Here is a 23412-nt window from a genome sequence, read left to right as displayed (position 1 = left end):
AGCTGCTGCTTGATGAAGAATCTAAACTTCTTCTAGTTATCAATACACCATTTGGGCTTTATCAATAACAGAGTTTTGCTTTCAATGTGGCAAGTGCAGCAGCTATTTTCAATGCTTTGTAGAGCAACTTATTGTATCAGTTACGGGGATGCAACAGCTATTTACATGACATAATAGTAGGAGTCTACATGGTGTCTTTGCAGAGGAACATTTGCAGCACCTCTGTGCCCTATTTTCTGTTTTACAGTCTGTAGTGTTAGAATTAAATTTGGACAAGACACAGCTTTTTAAACAACCAATTATTTATTTGGTTTTGAAGTGTCACATGCTAGCATTAAACAATTGTGTATTGGTGCTATTGCCACGTTGCCACACCTCACATCCATAAAGAAATTATAGGAGTTTTTAAGCATACTATCACAGTTTCGTACCAAATGCAGTGGCACAGTCAATCCATGCTTTATTATGCAAAGATGTTCCTTTCCACTGATCCCCAGCTTGTGACCAGGCATTCAAGTAGTTTAAATTTAAGCTGCAGTCAGCTCCTCATTTGGTCATTTTTCAACTGGGCCAGCACCTTGTGTTAGCAATGGACGTGTCAGTTTGGCCTTGGTTCCATCGCTGCTCATAAGTACATGGACAAAACTGAACACCCTGTTGCATATGTATGTAAATCCTTAAATTCAGTGCAACAGCATCTTCTCAGGTAGAGATAGAGGCTTTGATGAGGACACACGCTCTAAAAATATTTAATGTTTTTCTATACAGTCTAAGTTTTGCCTTATCACAGACCACAAACCACTGGTGTCTCTTTCCAACCTTTTGACATCCTTACCAGACAAATCTGTACAGTACTTGGGGCAGTGGGCTCTTTTCCTGTCACAATACAATTATAAGATACATTTTTGACCTGTAGCACAACATGCAAAGGCTGATGCCTTATAGTGTTTCACTATTGATCCGGAAGAGTTTGGTGTACAGGAATTGATTCATTTTCATTCAGACGTGGAAGCTCAAAATGTTGTTCATGATTTTGCTATTACCAGCACTACAATTGCAACCACAGTATCTGTGGATCCTGTTTTAAGTAACATTGTTTCTTTTGTGCAACATGTCTGGCTGGACAAGACTCCACACCATACTTCTGATCCTTTGTGAAATCATTTTTCTGTTTGGGATGGAGTGTTGCTATTAGCTACAGAGGACACAATGTGACATTATGTGCGTATTGAATATGGACCATGGCGTGTGACACATAGAAAAGCATTAGCAGGCAGACATGTTTTCTGGCCAGACAGTGATGGAAAAATAGCATGAGTTGTTAGAGCCAACCCACAGTATGTTACTCATCAGTTGACCCCCTGTGCTTCTTTCTCACCACAGTCAGACTCATAGCAGCCTTGGAACAAATTCATGTAGATTTTGCAAAACATTTCTTGAATTCCACCTGACTTGTTGTAATTGATGCTTATTCTATGTTTCCGTATGTGGTGCAGTGTCTGTCTACTTCCGTGGCGGCAACAATTTCAGCTTTGTCAAAAAAATTTTGCAATGGCAGGTCTTCCATATACTCAGTAACAGACAATGACCCTGAGTTCAAACAGTATCTCAGGAATTTGAAGACTTTTGTAGAATAAGTGTGGTTCACCATGTACTGCTCCTCCTTTCTGAGCTCAATTGAATGGAGAAGCAGAATGACAAGTATGAACATTTAAAACTGAGATGAAAAAATGCAATTCGGATGTGTCGCTGGAAGTAGCTCTTGACCAATTCTTCAGTTGCTGATAAGAATCTGGCAAAATTGTGCCATGGTTGTCAGCTCCAGACTCTGTTACATCTGCTTCGATTGACTCCACACCACCTGCTGGCAGACTTATAGCATGGCACAGCTGTCTGAGCTCATGGGTTTTGTCACCAGCCAAAATGGGTGCCGGCTGTCATCGAGAGTAATCTTGGCTGATGCCTCTGCATTTTCCATGTGGCTGTGGGGTGGACGTCATGACCATCTACGACTACACAAGGGCATCTGCACACTTGGTGCATCTATTCCTCCTCTGCACCCTCTGTCTCCCCAGCCATCTCCAACATCGCAGCCAGTGCTACTGTCTTCACTGCTGTCACTGATGATGTTTTCACCACTGTCTCATCTGCTGTGGGTGCCCCCATCAGCTGTTGGCAACTGGCACTGCCTGTTCCATCGCCTTTGCTGCAGTGTGCTTCCTCGGGTTGGACTCAAGTGTGCAAATGGAAGCTGCATCGCCAGTCCTACCTTATGGTGTCTCACAGGGGAAAAATGGTGCACCTGTCTGCACTCACACCACTTCTGAACCTACACACTGGTGGCAGCTCATTGCATGACTCAGTAACCTATGTCAACCACAGAAGAAATGGACATGAGCACAGTGCTCACATCTTCACAAAGGAAGAGAAGTGCTGTAACTACCAATTTTCTGTTTATGTCACTTCAAAGTTCATGAGCAAAGTTCTACGTCTACACCTAGATCCATGTCTATACTCAGGAAACCAGCGTGAAGTGCATGGCACAGAGTACGTACCACTGTACCAGTTATTAGGGTTTCTTCCCGTTCCATTCACATATGGAGTGTGGGAAGACTGACTGTTTGAATGCCTTTGTGGGTGCAGTAATTATTCTAATCTTATTCTCACAATACCTATGTCAGTGATGCATATTTCTGGAGACATAATTTAAAGCTGGTTTGTGAAACTTTGTTAATAGACTTTCTTGGGATAGTTTATGTCTATGTTCAAGAGTCTTCCAGTTCAGATCCTTCAGTATCTCTGCACCTTTCTCCCATGGATCAAACACACTTATGACCAGAATGCTGAATCAAAACACATTTTAGCCGTCTAAATCTCCAAATAGTCCAAATAGTTTTTTTATTTTTTATTGAGCAAGCAGTTTCAGTGATATATTATGCCATCTGCAGACCCACTCACTGATGTTTAGGAAGAATCCCACCTCTGATCCAATCAAAATAGGGGCCACCATTCAGTCACTGGTTTCCGTACATTTTTAACACAGCGATCCCTTTGATTATCGCTTATCAGACATTCATGTTACACTTTGCTGTATATGTTCAATATCACCTGTTAATCTTATTTGGTAAGGGTCCCACACACTTGAGCACTTTTCTAGAACTGGTCACATGAGTGATTTGTAAGCAATCTCCTTTCTAGAGTCCGTCTGCTTAGCTGGATGCCCATGCAGCAGGTCTGGGTTCGATTCCCGGCTGGGTTCGAGATTTTTCTCTGCTCGTGGACTGGGTGTTGTGCTGTCCTTATCATCTTTTCATCCTCATCCCCAGCACACAAGTTGCCCTATGTGGCATCAACTGAAATAAGACTCGCACTCGGTGACCAAACTTCCCCAAATGGGCCTCAGGGCCAGCAATGGCATAAGATCATTTTTTTTTCCTTTCTAGAATGGTTGCACTTCCCCAGTATTCTACCAATACACCAAAGTCTACTGCCTGCTTTACCCATAACTGAGCCTATGTGATTATCCCATTTCATATCCCTACTAAATGCTAAACCAGGTATTTGTATGAGTTGCCTCATTCCAACAGTGACTGATATTATAGTCACAGGATAACTTTTTGTGAAGTGAACAATTTTACATTACTGAACATTTCAAGCAAGTTGCCAGCCTTTGCATCACTTTGAAATCTGAAAATTTATGCAGCTTCTTTCAGATGGTACTTCATTATAGAGAACTTCATCATCTGTAAAAAACTTGATTTTGCTATTAATATTGTCTCAAGGGTCATTAATATACAACATGAGCAGCAAGGGTCACAGTACACTTCCCTGGGACACACCCAAAGTTACTTCTACATCTGACAATGACTCTCCATCCAAGATAATATGCTACGTACTCCCTATCAAAACATTCTCAATCCAGTCATAAATTTCACTTGATACCCATCTGATCACATTTCTGACAATACGCATAGGTGTGGTACTGAGTCAAATGCTTTTGGAAATTATGAAATACTACATATACGTGACTGCATTGATCCAGATCTTTCAGTATGTCATCTGAGAAAAGTGCAAGATGGATTTCACATGACTGATATATTTGGAATCCATGTTGGTTGGCATTGAGGAGGGCATTCTGTTTGAGATACTTCATTATGTTTGAGCTTAGTATACGTTCTAAAATTCTGCAACAAATTTATGTCAAGTGTACTGGATAGTAGTTCTGTGGATCACTTCTGCTACCCTTCTTTTATATCAGTGTGACCTCTGCCTTTCTCCAAGAACAGGGCACGGTATTTTGTTTGAGTGATCTATGATAGATTGTAGTTAGAAGAGGGGCTAACTCAGACACAGATTCAGTGTAGGGTCTGCAGTGATTCTACAGTCTCTGGAGCTTTACTCAGCTTTAATGATTTCAGCTGTTTCTCAACACCACTGACACTAATATTTATTTCATTCAACTTTTCAGTAGTATGAGGATTAAATTGGAGCAATATTGCAGGGTTTTGCTTTGCAAAGAAACATTTGAAAATTGGGTTAAGCATTTCATCCTTTATTTTGCTACCCCCAATTTCTGTTCCCGTCTGTCACTGAGGCAGGACACTAACTCTTTCCCACTAACAGCCTTTAGATATGACCAGGATTTCTTTGGGTTTTGTGAAAGATCATTTGACAATATTCTGCTACATAGTCACTGAAGGCATCACGCATTGCTCTCTTGACAGCCAAATGCAGTTCATTCAGCATCACTGTATCCATAGCCCTACGCCTTGTTTTGTCATCTATATTGTATTTTGTTGAGAAAAAAACTTGTTTATTCTCACGAAATATCAGGTGCTGACAAAAAGCAGTGAGTTTGGTTTTCAAATACTTACGATTTATTTCCGAATCTGGAGACACTGTTTACAAAAGAAGTTGTGGCAATACTTTGACATTCTTTGCCACGTGAGTTTAGCACGATTGTATCACTGACGTATTAGAGCATAATCTTTGTCACTGTTGGCATACTGACTTAGAGTTGTTAATGTTTATCATTGTGTTTTTGAGTGTGAAAGTAATTAAAGTTATTCTGAACAACTGTGTATTATTCTATAGTTTGGGCATACTAGAGATTCACCACAAATTCACTGGACCAAGGAGCTTCTAAAAACACCTAAGAGTAAAAGTGCGAGTGTTGTGACTCAAAATAAAAAACAGAGATAAACAAAACATTATGCTCATATAGTATGTTGATTAATAATTGAACACAAAACTTCTTTTTAAATATGTTAATAAAAAGAATTTACTTTAACATTTTCCCTTGTTAAATATAAATCAACAAACAGGCAAACTCACAAAACTGAGTTTTACAACAGTACTATTTGATTACACAATATCATCATATGTGTCTTTGGTAGAGCTTTGGTCATTATGTCTGCTACCTGCTCTTCAGATGGGATTTGATGAACTCTAATTGTTCCTTCATAAAGTTTTTCACGAATAAAGAAATGCTTGATGGCTATACGTTTGGTTCAACAATGAAATACTACATTCTCTGCCCAACTTTACTACTGCTGAATTGTCAATTCAGAGAACTGGAATTTCTGATTGTCTTGTTGTTTTCCTGAATAGACAAGTTAAACAAATAATCTCCTTGACAGCTTCATTTGCAGCAACTAGTTCAGCTTCAGTTGTAGATGTTGCTACCATGGTTTGTTACTGACTTAGCCATGATATCGCCCCTCATGCATAGTTGATGACTACTCCAGATGTTGATCTGCCTGTTTTTGAGCAGCCTCCAAAATTTTCATCACTGTAGCATTCCAGAGTTGTGCTCTTTCCTCATGATTTGTATGTGATTCCATATTCAGTCATTGCTCATACATAATGAAAAACCCTTTTTACTCTTAATATGTCTTCTTTGGTGGGATTCTCAAGAGATCTTCACAGAACACTTATACTGAAGGCTAGGTCTGGTCTTGTGCTAAGCATCAGATACATTAATGTTCCAGCTGCTTCTGTATATGGAAAAGACTGTTCTACCATGTCATCTTTCCCTGACTGTGAAACATTGGGGCAGAAACTGCTGTACACTCTGAAAAGTTGAAATGTTTTAAAATCCATTGTGCATAAGCCTTCTGGTGAATCTTGATACAGCCATCCTTCCACGTTCAATTTGGAGACCTAAATAATAGTTTGCAGGTGCCACAGTGATCTTGAACTCCTTTTGCAATTGTTGAAAGAAAATGCTTAAATCATCTGAATCAATGGCAGCTACCAACCCATCATCAACATACAAAATTACCAGAACTTGTTTGCCATTTTGATTTTGAATGTACAAGCATGGATCTGCTTGGCTTACTCTGAAATCTAGACCCACCAAAAATTCTCTGAATCACTTGTTCCAGCATCTTGGTGCTTGTTTTAAACCATACAGGCTTTTTTCTTCAACCTGAAAACTTTGTTGGTACCATATTCATAACCTATTGGTTGTGCCATATAAATTGTTTCCTCAAGATTTCCATGCAGGAAGGCCATTGACACATCAAACTGTTCAAGATACATTCCTTTAGTTGCAGCAACACTCAGAATAGTGTTGCAACTGGACTAAAAGTTTGACTTCTCATTGGCTGAAACCCTTGGCAACCAGTCAAGCCTTAAATTTTTCAATCTGACCCTCTTCATTTGTTTTCAGTCAAAACAGCCACTTACATGTTATAGCCTTGGCACCCTTCAGTAAGTCTTCAAGCTCCTAGGTTTCATTTTCAATCAGGGATTCCATTTCTCTGTCCATTGCTCCTTTCCATTTGATGCTGTCTTCATGTCTAAGAGCATCCTCATAGATTTTGGGAACGTCAGTTGTGACAAAGAAATCTTCTGGTATCAATGCATAATCATTGAGATATTTTGGTCTCTTTAATGATGAACGGTCTCTTAACTTCACTCTTATTTCCTCTTTGCAAGTTTCCAGAATGTCATCATCAGATTCTGGGTCTGCTCTAGTTTCATGCTCCAAACTATCTTCTGAGTGTGTATTTTTCTCACTCTCTGATCGATTTTTAATATAATCTGGACCTGCAGTGGGCTTTTCAACATCTTGAAATGGTAGTGTCACTTGTTCAGTACAGCATCCCAGTTTTTCTTCAAATTGCACATCTCTGGACAACACATCTGAATCACTTTCTTTTATCCGAATACTGAAGCGTTCATCACCATCATAATCAATGAGATGTCCTTTTGCAGCTTTCTTGTCCATTTTCCTTTGTTTTTCACTTGGAATGTGGGCATAACATGTTGAGCCAATAATCCTAAGATGTTTAGTTAAAGGCTTTTCCCATTCCCACAACTCATAAGGACTGACACCTTCTACATGTGATTTCCCTGTCCTATTCAAGATGCAAATTGCTGTAGTAACCAGTTCCGCTCATATCCATTCTGGCTAAGTGACATCTGGATTTGAATACTTAAGGGTCCTGGCCATCTCAACAACTGTCCTATTATCCTGCTCACAAATACCATTTTGCTCAGGAGTATAGGGAGCAGTCAATTGCTGGGTTATACCATTTGAACTTAAGATGGATCTAACCTCTTTGTTACTCCTTGCCATTGTCACTCTGCAGCTCTGTGACAGAATACCCCAATGCCTTTGTACATGAGAGGAAATCTTTGAGAATTTTTCTGCAGCAAAATAACCATAGCGAAACTTGGTGTAAATATCTTTGAACAAAACGAGGTAACATTTCTTCTGGAATGACTCATAAAAAGGTCCACACAGATCAGATCAGCAGCCCTTGTTGACTTCTCTCTAGTTCCAAATGGTAGACAATGCACTTTCCCAAATTTGCATGGTTCACAAATCTCTGCCCCTTCCTTCTCAACATCAATGTTAAATTCCTTTCTGAGTTTTGTTTTAACATGACACTTGTCTTGATGACACCATCTCTCATGATACAGTTGAAGTACATCAAATCTATGTTCCACCGAAAGATTCACAGTTGTACCCTTCTCTGCCACTAGGGGCTTAATTTCTGCTTTGTATAAAGTGCCACCAACTTTACAATTTCCACACAGTCTCACTCTACCACCAATCGTCAAAGAGCAATGTGTAGTACTTGACTGAAATATACTATTTGTTGTGATAGTGCCACGACATTTAACAGTGCCGCCACGACAGTACGCACAAACGGCGATAGAGGCGCTCCGCAAATCAGATGAGCGCGGGAGCGCCACCTAGCTACGAACGGCACCGGCCGCATGTCACGGCACAGCAGTCGAATACGAGAGATTGAGTTGTAATCATGTGATCAGCTATTGTTTCTAAGAGAGAGTGTGAAAATCCACGCAATTATTGTGATTAAAGGTTATAACACTTTTTGGCGACGAGGTCGGGATATTTTCACCGCGTTGTGGATTTGCGTGTTCGTGACGGGGCAGACATGGAACAGCTTATGCAAGCGCTCATTGAACAACAAACACAGCTGACGGCAGCGATTCAGGCGTTGTCGACGTCGCTTACTCATCGTCTGTCTTCCTCTTCTCCGCCTCCATTCCCTCCTTACGACGAGGCCGCTGAAGACTGGGAGAATTATGAGAAGCGTTTGCGGCAACACTTCTTGGCTTTCGGCGTTGTCGACGCTCCTATGTGTAAGTCGTTATTTCTATCTTGGATTTCCCCTCGGGTCTATCAGCTGCTATCTCAGTTAGCCCCTCTGCGGGAACCAGCCTCCCTGTCCTTCCAAGAAATGTGTGACTTATTGTCTGCCTATTATCGAACAAACACCCACGTCGTTGCCGCCCGCGTGGCGTTCTACCGGTGTCGTAAACAGCCCCATCAATCTTACCGGGCTTGGGCGGCGGAACTACATGGCCTGAGTAGGAAATGTCAGTTTGTCACGGACACTCATCACGAGTCTTATGCGGATTCAATGGTTAGGGATGCTATTCTACGGCTTGCTCCTGATAAAGAAGTTCGGCAACGTGCCCTACAACTGCCAAACCCGTCGTTGTCGGAAGTTCTAAGCATCGCTCAATCCTTTGAAGTGTCTCACGCTGCTGGCGCGCAAATAGACGCGTGGTGTGATGTAGGCGCTGTACAGTCAACTCTCGACAAGGACAATTTGCCTGTTGCACAGGAGAACGAAGATGTGGCGGCGGTTCACTCGCGTAAACAACGTCGCGTTGGGCCGCAACGCTCGCAGCGAAACCAGCAACCACAGAAGCCGGTTCGTTCCGCGCTTCCTTCTTGCCCCCGTTGTTTCGTACAGCACGACAGGGCAGCGTGTCCAAAACGTTGGGCCACGTGTAATTCATGTAGGGAAAAAGGCCACATTGCTTCTGTGTGTCAGTCCCATAAAGTTCCTGTCGACGAGGACGAGGCGTCGGACATGGATGTTCACTGTGTGCTTTCTCAAACAAATAAGTTGTTTGTTACTGTTCGTGTTCTGAATAAAGACATCCGCATGCAAGTGGACACTGGCTCTGCAGTAACTCTCATTAATTCTCGCACGTATTTGGCGTTGGGCTCCCCTCCTTTGTCTCCAGTTACGCGCAATCTGAGGACTTATAATCAGCAGAAAATTCCTATCATGGGCCAGTTTGATGCTTCCACTGCCTACAAGTCTGTTGTTCGGCCCCTCACGTTTTATGTGGTGGATCATGCGGGCACTGAAAACCTGTTCGGTTATGATGCTTTCCAGTTGTTTGGGTTCTCCATTGATGATGATGTGCACCTCATATCTGAGGACATTCCGTATCAACAGCTTGATGGATTGTGTTGTGAATTTTCGTCCGTGTTCTCTGCTGGTCTGGGTTGTGCCAAGGATTTTGCAGCCCACATTACTCTTAAACCTACGGCTCGCCCTAAGTTTTTCCGGGCACGCCCTATTCCAGTGGCGTTGCGTGCACCTGTCAAGGCTGAGCTAGACAGGTTAACAGCTTCAGGGATTCTCCTTCCGGTTACCTCCAGCGAATGGGCATCGCCGATCGTGGTGGTTTCTAAACCAAACGGGAGTCTGCGATTGTGTGGTGACTTTAAAGCCACTGTCAACGCTCAAAGCGTCATTGACACTTATCCTCTTCCTCGTCCTGAGGAGTTGTTTACCAAGCTCGCTGGGGGCCAGTTCTTTTCCAAACTTGACTTATCGGAGGCGTACCATCAGTTGCCGTTGGACGCTCCTTCCAAGGAATTTCTCGTTATCAACACTCCTTGTGGGTTGTATCAGTACCAGCGATTACCATTTGGCGTCGCTAGCGCACCGGCCATTTTTCAGCGGTTTTTGGAACAGCTCACAGCTTCCGTTCCCGGCTGCATAAACTATCTGGATGACATTGTTGTCACGGGAGCCTCCACTGCGGAGCACCTTCGTAATTTACGTTCACTGTTTCGGGTTTTGCATTCGGCTGGGTTGAGGTGCAATCTGGACAAGTCACAGTTCTTCCAACCCTCCATTGAGTATCTTGGTTTCCAGTTGTCCCGTGAGGGCATACGCCCTCTCCGTGAGCACGTTGCGGCCATTAATGCTCTACCCCGGCCGTCTACGGTCAAAGAACTTCAGGCGTTTCTAGGCAAGATTGCTTATTATCACAAATTCATTCCATCCGCAGCAGCGGTAGCTTATCCTCTGCATCAGCTGTTACGCAAAAACGTCCCTTTCTGTTGGTCCGACGGGTGTGAGCAGGCTTTTGTCCGCCTGAAGGCTCATTTGCAGTCGGCGCCTTGTCTTGCCACATTCCGTCCGGGTCAGCACTTGGTTCTGGCGACTGACGCGTCACAGTATGGCCTAGGGGCTGTTCTCGCCCATCGGTATGAGGATGGGTCGGAACGACCCATTGCCTATGCTTCCAAGACCCTCAACGAGGCGCAACGGCGTTACTCTCAAATCGAAAAGGAGGCGCTCGCTATCATTTATGCTCTAAAAAAGTTCAGCGTTTTTTTGTATGGTTCTAAGTTTCACCTCATCACCGACCACAAACCGCTGGTCTCTCTGTTCAGCCCCTCGGCGTCACTTCCGGATAAGGCAGCTCACCGCCTGCAACGTTGGGCCTTATACTTGTCTCGTTTTCATTATGAGATTCACTATCGCCCCACGGCCCAGCACGCAAACGCGGATGCATTGTCGCGATTGCCGATGGGCCCCGACCCTGTTTTCGATCGCGATGAACTCCTCTGTTTCCACATTGATGAGGAAGAACGTCGTGCAGTCGAGGGCTTTCCACTTACAGGTTCGCAGGTCGCGTCAGCTACTGCGCGGGACCCGGTCCTGCGTCGGGTGATCGGTTTTGTTCAACGAGGTTGGCCAGACAGGACTGGGGGCCGGGCATCGGATCCCCTTCGCAACTACCATGCCTTGCGCCTTCGTCTGTCTGTTCGTGATGGTGTTGTTCTTCTGGCCACGGATGGCGCATCTCCACGGGTCGTGGTGCCAGCCTCTCTTCGCAAAGATGTTCTCAAACTGTTGCACGGAGGCCATTGGGGTATTTCTCGGACTAAGTCCCTGGCCCGCAGACACGTTTATTGGCCCGGCATTGATTCGGACATCGCCCATATGGTTGCTGCATGTGGCCAGTGTGCTCAACAACTGGCGGCACCTCGTACAATGCCCTCTCCGTGGCCTGATCCAGCTCAGCCATGGGAACGGGTGCACGCCGACTTTGCCGGCCCCTTTCTCGGTACTTATTGGCTACTGTTGATTGACGCCTTCTCGAAGTTTCCATTTGTTGTTAGATGTCCGTCGCCCACCACTGCGGCGACGACGCTGGCTTTGTCCAAAATCTTTGCGCTAGAAGGTCTTCCATCCACGATCGTCACGGACAATGGCCCTCAGTTCTCTTCGCAGGCCTTCCGTGATTTTTGTACTGGACAAGGGATTCATCATGTTACCGCACCTCCCTTCCATCCGCAATCGAATGGGGAGGTCGAGCGCCTGGTCCGCACTTTCAAATGCCAGATGAAAAAATTCCTTAGTGATTTTTCCACAGATGACGCCCTGCTGCAATTTCTGAGTTCTTATCGCTTCACGCCTCTGGGTGATCGCAGCCCTGCTGAACTCTTGCATGGCCGCCAACCGCGCACTCTACTGCACCTGCTTCACCCTGTCAGGCCTTGTACTGTGTCCCCTAGTGCGGGAAAATACTCGGTGGGCGCCGACGTGTGGGCACGAGGGTATGGATCTCGCCCTAAATGGATTCCAGGGGTGGTCAAGGCTCTTCGCGGCAGCCGGCTTTGTGAAATCCGTACGGGCGACGGCACGGTTGTTCGCCATTACGACCAGATGCGCCCACGAGTGGTGGCCACGCCTGTGCCACCGCCCCATCCTTCGCCTCCACCAGCTCGAGACGCCAGTCCTGTCGCTGCTGCCGATCTACCGTCCGTGTTGATGCAGCCGCCGTCGCTGCCGCTTCCAAGTACTCCGGAACCGGCCCCAGTCGCGACGCCGCCTTCTCCGGGACCCATCTCGCTGGAGCACACTCCCAGGTCAATGACACCTATGGATGCTGCTCCGGAGTTTTCACCCATCATCTCATCCAGGAGGCACGTTCCTCGCACGAGCTTCCGTCCTGGACATTTTCGACCATACTCCCGTGTCTCTGCGCGGGATCTCCTCGGGGCCTCACAAGAGGCCATGGATGTCTCTGCGCTGTCCATGTCTCCAAGGAAGTGAGTGTTTATTTTTTTTCAAGGGGGGAAAAGTGTTGTGATAGTGCCACGACATTTAACAGTGCCGCCACGACAGTACGCACAAACGGCGATAGAGGCGCTCCGCAAATCAGATGAGCGCGGGAGCGCCACCTAGCTACGAACGGCACCGGCCGCATGTCACGGCACAGCAGTCGAATACGAGAGATTGAGTTGTAATCATGTGATCAGCTATTGTTTCTAAGAGAGAGTGTGAAAATCCACGCAATTATTGTGATTAAAGGTTATAACACTATTTTTGTTACAATCTTGGGCTGCTAAAACAGAAATAAGGTTTTTGGAAATTTTTTGGTACATACCAGACATCAGACCGGGTCAGCTCTTCACATCTGCTGCCTACTGTTGACAGAATCTGAATTTATCCTCTTCCTGTTTCTTCTAGAGACTCCTGTCCAGTGACCTTTATACAGCAGGGGTTGTTGAATGCTTCAAAGCTGACAAAGTAATCAGGACTATTTGTCCTATATTTCGTTGTACCATTGTCAATCCACCAATTGTATACTTCCACTTATAATGAACAAGCCTCACCACAAATAGTAAACAATGCTACATTCATTACTACAGTTTTGTCCATGTTTTTCTGCACAGTTGTATTTTTAGGTGGTCTTCCATCAGCAATCCATTTCTTGCAAGGTTGACCCAGTGGCCTGGTTCTTTGCAAAAGTTACATTTTCCTTTAACTTTGAATTTGTTAGTTTTTATTCTCTTTTGTACATCTGATTTGACTACTGATGCCTCTTGTTCAATTTTGTCACTAATCTTTGTGAAATTTCTCTCAAAAATGCACAATTGTTCCTTTAATTCATCAGATGTTTTCTTATCATCTTTCGTTAATAACATCCAATTCGATTTAAAGGAATCAAAGCTTGCTGGTAGAATATGTAAAACTTTCCATACCAATATCAGATCAGGTAGCACAATATCTCCCTTTGCTTTATGCCCATTGTTCAGTTCATTCCACAGAACTTGTTAACTTCACTGTGTGTGTGTGTGTGTGTGTGTGTGTGTGTGTGTGTGTGTGGAGATGCCTTCTCCCTGAGTTCAATTAAATGCAAAGAAATCTGAAGTAATCTTGAACAGCTGGTACTTTGATGATGCTTCGAAATTCTGCTTCAATGCCTCCCGTGCTTCATGAGCCATTTCTTTGTCCATGACCTTCTGATACACAGTGTCTGTAACTGCACTTGTAATCATCAACATGGCATAACTGTTCACTTAACAATAAAAGCTGACTTGGCTTTATGATCCTTTATTGCTGCATTATTAGCACCTTCAGACAGTGGCTCAGATTTTACTGACTTGCCATCAATAATTTCTAAAGCTCCTTCATGATAGTCGACTGGATCTGGTACTTTTCTCTTCCACATTGGCCAATCAGTTTCACTATTCAACGGCTTGATACGTTTTACCAGAACCATTTCAACTCTAAAACCAAAAACACACTCTCAAATATAAGTTAAAAGAAAACAGTATGTCACTTTTTGCACCTTTTTTACACACGTAACTGGGACCCATAACCTACTGTATTTTGTTGAGGAAAAAAACTTGTTTATTCTCAATAAATATCAGGTGCTGACAAAAAGGGGTGAGTTTGGTTTTCAAATACTTACATTTATTTCTGAATCTGCAAGCACTGTTAGCACAAGAAGTCATTTGACCTAGGAGCTTCTAAAAACACCTAAGAGTAAAAGTGTGAGTGTTGTGACTCAAAATAAAAAACAGAGATAAACAAAACATTATGCTCGTATATGATGTTGATTAATAATTTAACACTAAACTTCTTTTTAAATATGTTAATAAAAGGAATTTCACAAAACTTCTTTTTAAATATGTTAATAAAAGGAATTTACTTTAACAACCTAATATGAAGTAATCTCTATTTATTTAGAAGTTTCTCTGCAATGAGTATATTCCATGAAAGTTCACTCCCATTATAAACTGTTCTCTGTGTAAATATCTACCCAGTGCACAGTCAATTATCCTTTTAAACTTGAGCCATATTTCCTCTACATACTCCTGCCATGTACTGAAAGTTCCAAGTTCCACACTGAGATGTGACACTATAAATTTTTATTTAGTTTACTGAACAGATATACTTTTCGGCTTGTTTTAGTTGTCCTTTGTAATGATGTAACCATTGTTCCCACAACTACATCTTGGTCACTGATAGCAGTTTCAATGTGAACATCCTCAAAGAGGTCAGGTCTCTTTCTTGCCATTAGGTCCAATATATTTCCATTGTGAGTAGGGCTCTTAATTATCTATTTTAGTTAGTTGTCCAAGAAGGCAATCAGTAATGTTTAACAGGATGTTTTATCACACCCATCACTCTCAAAAATTTAATATTCCCAACTGAATGATGGATGATCATCGATTATACACTAAAGAGCCAAAGAAACTAGTACACCTGCCAAATATAGTGTAGGGCCCTGCAAGCACACAAAAGTGCTGCAACATGACATGGCAAGGACTCAACTAATGCCTGAAGGAGTTCTTAAGGGAATAGATGCCATGAATCCTGCAAGGCAGTTCATAAATCTGTAAGAGTACGATGGGGTGGAGGTCTCTTCTGAAAAGTACATTGCAAGGCATCCCAGATATGCTGCATAATGTTCATGTCTAGGAGTTTGGTGGCCACCAGAAGAGTTTAAACTTAGAAGGTTGTTCCTGGAGCCACTTTGAAGCAATTCTGGATATGTGGGGTGTTGCATTGTCCTGCTACAATTGCCCAAGTTCATCAGAATGCACAACGGACATGAATGGATGCAGGTGATCAGACAGGATACTTATGTATGTGTCACCTGTTAGTCATGACTAGATGTATCAGGCGTCCCATATTACTCCAACTGCAAACGCCCCATACCATTACAGAGCCTCCACCTACCTGAACAGTCCCCTGCTGACATGCAGGGTCCGCGGATTCATGTGGTTGTTTCCATATCCATACACATCCATCTGCTTCCACATTTTGAAACCAGACTTGTTCAACCAGGCAATATATTTCCACTGATCAATCGTCCAATGTCGATGTTGATGGGCCCAGGTGAGGCGTTAAGCTTTGTGTTGTGCCATCATCAAGGGTACATGAGAGGGTCTTCAGCTCTGAAAGCCCATATCAATGACGTTTTTTTGAATGGTTCACACGCTAACACTTGTTGATGAAGCAGCACTGAAATCTGCAGCAATCTGTGGAAGGGTTCCACTTCTATCATACTGAATGATTCTCTTCAGTTGTTGTTGGTTCCATTCTTGCAGGATCTTTTTACACCTGCTGTGATGTCAGAGATTTGATGTTTTACCAGATTCCTGATATTCAGTTATCCCAACTTCATTGCTACTTTGGAGATTCTGTGTCCCATTGCTCATGCACCAACTATAACAGCACATTCAAACTCACTTAAATCTTAATAAACTGCCATTGTAGCAGCAGTAACCAATCTAACAGCTGTGACAGACATTTGTTGCCTTATATAGGCGTTGCTGACCACAGCACCATATTCTGCCTGTTTCCATATCTCTGTATTTGAATACGCATGCCTATACCAGTTTCTCTGATGCTTCAGTGTAGTATGATTGGGGAACTTATGTACAAGTGAACTGAGACTCAAAAGTTTTCAATTACATCAGAAGAGGTGTCTGATGGGTGGCAAAAGGATCCAGTTATCATTTTATGCACACCCCCGATACTGTGTCTTGCCCAAACAATCTCACATGTAGCTTCAATTCCTATATCGGTGGATTTTACTTTCTTGTCTACTGCAACAAATACACTATATCCATTTCCCATTTGCCTACCTTTCCAATATACTCTTAAATTTCCCCCAACAATCTCACTGCTATCAATTTCAGGTTTGAGCTAGTTTTCTGCACCTAGTCTTTTGTGAATTTCACTGTTTTTCAGGAGTACTTCAAATCCTTTGGCAGTTACCATTAGGATTTTAATACTTTCACCAGTGGGGCACACTTCTTTTGCTCCTCACACACATTTAGCTCCCTGCTTACAGCCTCTTATGTGTAGTGCACATCTGACCTCTTTATGGGGACCTTACAGTTCTCATCCTATGGCACAAGTCCAGGAAGTCACAGCGTAGCTTGTCATAGAACCTTTGAAGTTTTTGGTTCAGTGATTACGTAGGCTTTCCCGGCATAATAAGTCATTACAGTCTCTTTGGGTTTGCTGCCGGATCCTAAAATCCACTTGACTCGATATTTCGGTGATCTAACTGGTCGCCATCTTCAGGAAAATGCTGCTTCTGCTGATGAGTCCCGCTGAGAAATGATGCCAGGTTGCAAATCGATGTCCTATATAGGCCACCAATCAGTACACGGCGCACGCGCTGCCCATCACAGTTTCTGCCTTCCAAAACAAGAAGTTCGCGCTATGCTTAGTGAAACACTGCTGGCAACGATATATCTCAATCAAGGCCGCACCGAAGAACATTCAGTTTTGATGCGAGATAATACAGGATTCCATGTTTTACTAAGAGGAAACCCACTGTCTTTGTTGATTAAATTATCAGCCAACCTAATTTCAATTGCCTCTTTATAGACACTGTTCCAAAATCCGGAACCACAACAGTTTCCTCAAATTTCAGTTTGTGTCCCTCTGAGGAAACCCATTGTCTCTGTTGACTAAATGATCAGCCAACCTAATTCCAATTGCCTCTTTATAGACACTGTTCCAAAATCCGGAAATGTTGGCAACCACAACAGTTTCCTCAAATTTCAGTTTGTGTCCCTCATTTAGGCAGTGTTCTGCTACCGCCGATTTTTCCGGCTGTTGTAGCCTCATATGACGGTGATATTCCACACACCTGTCATGCACTGTGCAAATAGAACGGCCAACGTAAGCTTTCCCACATTGACACGGAATTTTGTACACCCCGGGTTTCTTAAGCCCCAAATCATCCTTCACAGAGCCGAGCAGAGCCCTAATCTTAGAAGGTGGACAGAACACACTCTTAATGTTAAAATTCCTTAAAATTCGTCCAATCTTAAACGATAAGCCTCCAGCATAAGGAATAAAGGCCACAGATCTATGTTCCTCTTTGTACACCTCCAGAAATGGACCAAACTCCATAGCACGGTGTATCCATTTTCCTTGAAAACAGTCATCAAATGCTCAAGTTCTTGGGTTAAGCTGTCTGTGTAGGAAATGGCATATGCTCTCCGTACCAAAGTCCTAAGGACGCCACTATGTTGGTGTGGTGGATGACAACTCTTAGGATGCAGATACCAGTCTGTGTGTGTCGGCTTTCGGTGAACACTGTGTCCCAAAGTTCCATCTGGTTTTTTATAAATCATTACGTCTAAAAATGGAAGCATCCCATCATCTTCAACCTCCATAGTAAATCTGATATGGGGATGAAGACAGCTGAAGTGGTTCAAAAATCTGTTAAGAGCATCATGTCCATGCAGCCAGATGAAGAAGGTATCGTCCACGTATCTCCAGAAGCACGTTGGTTGCAAAGCTGAAGTCCTCAGTGCCATGCCCTCGAAGTCCTCCATAAATAAATTGGTGACTATGGGTGACAAAGGACAACCCATAGCCATTCCGTCATTCTGTTCAAAAACGTTACCGTTAAATAAAAACACTGCCTAAATGAGGGACACAAAATGAAATTTGAGGAAACTGTTATGGTTGCCAACATTTCCGGTTTTTGGAACAGTGTCTATAAAGAAGCAATTGAAATTAGGTTGGCTGATAATTTAATCAACAGAGACAATGGGTTTCCTTTTAGCAAAACATGGAACCCTGTATTATCTTGCATCAAAACTGAATGTTCTTCGGTGAGGCCTTGATTGCGATATATCATTGCCAGCAGTGTTTCACTGGCGCCACCTCCCTGTTTTGGAAGGCAGAAACTGTGATGGGCGGCGCATGCGCCGTGTACTGAACAGTGACCTATATAGGACATCGAATTGCAACCTGGCGTCAGTTCTCAGCGGGACTCACCAGCAGAAGTAACATTTTCCTGAAGATGGCGATCAGTTGGATCGCCAAAATATTGAGTCAAGTTGATTTTAGGATCCGGCAGCAAACCCGAAGAGACTTTCATTATGGTTCAGTCCTTCCAGTCAACTCAGAATCAAAGGACCACGATCAGTTCTAGGGACAATGCTGAAAATTGTGAACTTTGTTGGAACATGCACAAGGCTGGTCTTTTTAACCTTCTCTGCCAGGTGCTCGAATGACCCACGTATGACCTTGGAGCCCAGACGACGGACATCACTTGTTCCAACACGTGCCAAAATCTGCATTTGATTGAACCCTGTTCCCTCAATGGCTGCTGGAATAGCCTCTTTGACATGTTGAATGAGGCCCCCCAGCAATACACACTGAGTGCACCTGGTGTCCTATCGTCTCCCTTGCGGACATTTCCCTAAGGGTTACCATCATTTGCCATACCTTCGAACTGCCAACAATTAATAGACACCTACTCTTTTGCATTTGTCTCCTTTTGATACCAAATAAAACATGTTTCCCTAAAACAGGTGATGTGATTCCCACTTTCTCTGTTACAGTTTCAGTGAAATGCAGAACCTGAATCTTTTTAGTTAGGAGGATTGGTCCAACACCGTGGATCTCCCTGCTCCCCATCCACCTTGTAAACAATGCCTAAATCTACCACTGACATACCACTTGCAGTCAAGTGGACAAGAAATTATGGATTCTGTACTTTATACAGAGGAGACAGGATGCACACGAGAGGATAATGTCTGAGGTACCTCTGGTATCAGTACCACAGGTACATGACTGCCGGGAGATCTTCCAACACACTGATTCACAGCAGCTGCTGGTCATTTGACAGTAGTCAGGGTGATTTCCAGTTGCTTATAAATGTCAACCAAATCATCCCATGATCAAGGAAACTATTCACAGGGGGGCTATATTTTGGCTGGTGCAATGTATTACATTTTGTGGCTGATTGGGCCACTATAAACCACCTGGCCTGCTATTATGACACCAGTTACGCTTGCAGCCTGCCGGCTGCACCACTTTACGGAGCTAATGTCTATTAGGTTGCAGTGTAAGGTTCCACTAGCCACTTGTATATTACCAATTGTATTGTACTTTGTCTTCCATGTGTGTGTGTACTGTTTGAGCTATACATCACAGAATTCTTGGTTTAGAACAATTACCAAAATTCATTTATTTGCAACAACTGAGTTTATGTGCAAATAATGTACCTGAGACTGGTTAGTAATGCAACATTACTTACCATTTTTGGGTACATTTGTAGCTCTATGGAATCGCACATCTTCAAAAACAACTGCATTTCTTGACATGTCAATATTCTTACGCCTACAGTATCCCTGAAGAACCATTATCTGAAAACATGCCAGAACAGTTAAGAATCATTCACTATGAGGTAAAGCTCATATGTCAGTAGAATAAGAAAATAAATCTGGAATAGATAAGAAATTTATAACTTTCTTTTGGGTGCACAACCAAGAAAACCTAAAATTAACTATCATACACCATAGAAGAAGAAAATTTACAAAAAAATGGAACTGTGTACATTAACATTTAATACATAATAAATAAAGAAAAATAAGGAAAGGCAATCACTCACCAATACTTTATTAGTATGAGGTATGCAGACACAGTTAACAGCATGGAGATTTAACTAGCTTTAAAGTTACTGCTCGCATCCTAGTGGATGTACATGCACTCTAAAAGCCACATCAACACTAAAATTCAGTCTCACATGGCCATAAGAACATTGACTGATTTCATAATTACAACAGTGGATGGCTGTGGCTGGATGTCTGTGCATTTCTGTATGAGTGTGTGTATTAACATTAGAATGAGACTGGTAGCTTAAAAGCTGATCAACTCTCTATACTGTTATGTACATCTATGCCTCACACATTAGTCAGCTATACGTAAGGGTTGCCTTTTCTTATTTTTGTTTGTTATTTCTATAATGGTAGGTATAAATGAATCCTCTACATGCAGAATTCAAAGAAATGTTTAGAGTAGATAAAGAAGTAATATATATGACTGACACTGGATAGTGAATGTGCACCAGTGTTAAGATCTGAATGTTAAATGAAGATGATGAAGCAAAAGTGGAGTTATTAGAAAAGTAGCAAACAAAGAAAGAAAGAGTAGATTTAAAACTATATAAACTAAACTCCATCCAATAGGCCTTCAAGACCCAATGGTACCAACCAATCTCTATGCCTTTCTCAGCTTGTGGGCATCACTGGATGTGGATATGGATGGAGGAGCATGTGATCAGCATACCTCTCTCCTGGCCATTGTCTGTTTACAAGACCGAAGATCTTCTGAGTCAAGGAGCTCCTCAATTTGCCTCACAAGGACTGAGTGTACCCCACTTGCCAACAGCACTTGCCAGATCTGGATCGTCACCCAACCATGTAATAGCCAAGCCTAACAACACTTAACTTCATCGATGTCATGGAAACTGGTGTTACCAGAGTGGTAAGGCTGTTGGCTTGACATAATGTTTGAAAATGAAACATTTGCTTATAAAAAACAGAAAAAAAGAAAGAAACCCTGCAGATTATTTTTCAAAACTGAAAAACAAAATCACTATTGCACATCATGCCCTGACAGTAGTACTTTAAAACTGTACCTTTGGAAAAGTTAGTTAATGATATCTGGGTGTTTCATTTGTCAAATAATCATTTTATATAGTTGATTATTGCTTTGAGTGAGCTTAATGATCATAATAATAATTTTAATTCAATTTGGATCAACAGCCTGGTGCAAGTCTTTCAGTTGGATGCCACTTTGGCAGCTTGTGTGACTGCAACATACCCTTTAATCATACTGGGAAAGGGAGACCTTCAGCTTAATGTGGAATTCAAATCATGTGTTGTTCCGCATCAATCTTTGCATCATTGAAAGATGAAGGCTAGGTTAAAGGCAAACTGAAATATTCTGTGGTCCCATCTTTCAGTTTCCAGGTATGCATTTTACCACTGACCACCAGGGCCAAGAGTGTTCATGATGAACAAGGAAACATCAATCAAAATTATGGAGATAATAGAAAGTAAAAAGCAAAAAATTCAAAATATGTATTGTACATGGAGAACCAAAATTTGTGTAAGTACAACTACTTAACATGTATGTCAAATATGTTGACTTTCATCTTTTCTTTCATTTTCAGAGGTTAAAAGTCATTGCAGGAGCGATACTCCCAATAGATATACAGGAGAACTTCTTAAAAGTCTGGAAGGTAGGAAAGAGATACTAACAAAAATGAAACTGAGGGCAGGTCATGAATCATGCTTCAATAGCTCAGTCAGAAAAGCAACTGCCTATCAAAGGCAAAGGTGTCAGGTTCAAGATCTAGTCAGCACACAATTTTAATTTGCCCGATCAGCACACAAGTTTAATTTACCATGTAGTTAATTTCTGATTAGTTTATAGCTCATATAGATACATCCATGTTGTGTTCCTGTTACAATGTTGCATGCATTTTTTGCAATTCCTTGGTCAAATTTTTTGAACATTCCTTACACAAGTTTACACAATTCTGTTAATGAATTTAGGGCAAGTTGTGCAGAACCTTTAATAATATATTTCTCTCACAACTGAACAATCATGCAAAATCGAATGTATTGAAGTTTTCAATACAAGAGAGAGTGCTGTACCTAGAGGCTATGTACTTAGGAACACTTGATGTTTTTTGACCAACACATAGTCTAGTGTCTGTAGAATGACATGAAGGATTGACTACCAGAGACTGGCATAAGCAGTTCCACCATTTTCTACTGTTTCGTTGTTGAGTCAGACATGAAGTTGTGTTTCATGCAGAACTTGTAAATAATTCACATTCTATATATTTATGTGCTGTATAAGATATTAAAGCTCTTTGCAACATTCTGTTAATTTTCAGGTACAGAATTTTATGGTGAGTAAAATGCTATTATTTTTACAACTATTTATATAACATGTAGACACTTAATCCACACTTTGTCAGTTGTGCATCATCTTGTACACTGAAATAGAATAATTTCTTTTATCATAGAACATGTGATACTTGCAAATGAACTGAGTTTCTTTACTGTTTTAATAATTTTACCTGTATTGAAACTAATTGTAGTTCTCAACAGCTTCTATTTCAAAATGTATTTGACTTGAAAATGGATTTTCATAATACTTTGCCTTAATTTAGTTTCACTTACTGATTATTGTTGTGTGGAAAAGAAACAGTGTAACAGATAGTCAATTAAATACAATACTGGGAAGATTTTCTTGATTGCAATACTTTTATTTATTTATTTATTTATTTATTTAGTGCATGTATTATCACATTCATGACACTGGACTTGTCAAAGTCCAGAACAGTATAAAATGTTACATATTTACATTATGTACAAAAGGTTATCATAGATATCAATACATCTTTATAACAAAAACATTATTCTGCTTAATTAGATTATAAAATTATATACATACAAACAGATTGAGTGAAAGCTAGCAAAACCTCTTGGCTGATTTCACCAAAACGATTGAATACCAGTATTTTAGTTAACTAGGCATAATAGCATACGGCACAATTTAAAATTGCAAAAGAATGTTTGGGGCATCCAGAAGCAGACTGTAGTAAATCCACTTTTTCTTGAAAATGAGTTGTTGAACACAATTTTGTTTTCCATGCAGTCATCTATTAATTATGCCCTTAAAACTCAAGCAAAACAGCTTATGTCTGTCCTAAAGCATACCTGCAGAACAGCCTACAGCTGCAAAAGTTGGTGTA

At 42.0% G+C, this 23412-nt stretch overlaps 1 protein-coding gene across 2 annotated transcripts in view; it reads right to left on the bottom strand.

The window, feature by feature from the left end:
• Positions 1–23412, bottom strand: part of LOC126284872 (fatty acid synthase-like) — a 364243-nt gene that overhangs the window by 190984 nt on the left and 149847 nt on the right. For both annotated transcript variants that reach the window (XM_049984111.1, XM_049984110.1), the window contains exon 16: positions 19897–20005. In XM_049984111.1, coding sequence (XP_049840068.1) covers positions 19897–20005 — 109 coding nt within the window. The remainder of the gene's footprint in view (positions 1–19896; positions 20006–23412) is intronic.

This window comes from Schistocerca gregaria, chromosome 8 (genome assembly GCF_023897955.1).
Source record: "Schistocerca gregaria isolate iqSchGreg1 chromosome 8, iqSchGreg1.2, whole genome shotgun sequence".
Taxonomy (NCBI): Eukaryota; Metazoa; Arthropoda; class Insecta; order Orthoptera; family Acrididae; genus Schistocerca; species Schistocerca gregaria.
This window is presented reverse-complemented; position numbering and strand designations above follow the sequence as displayed.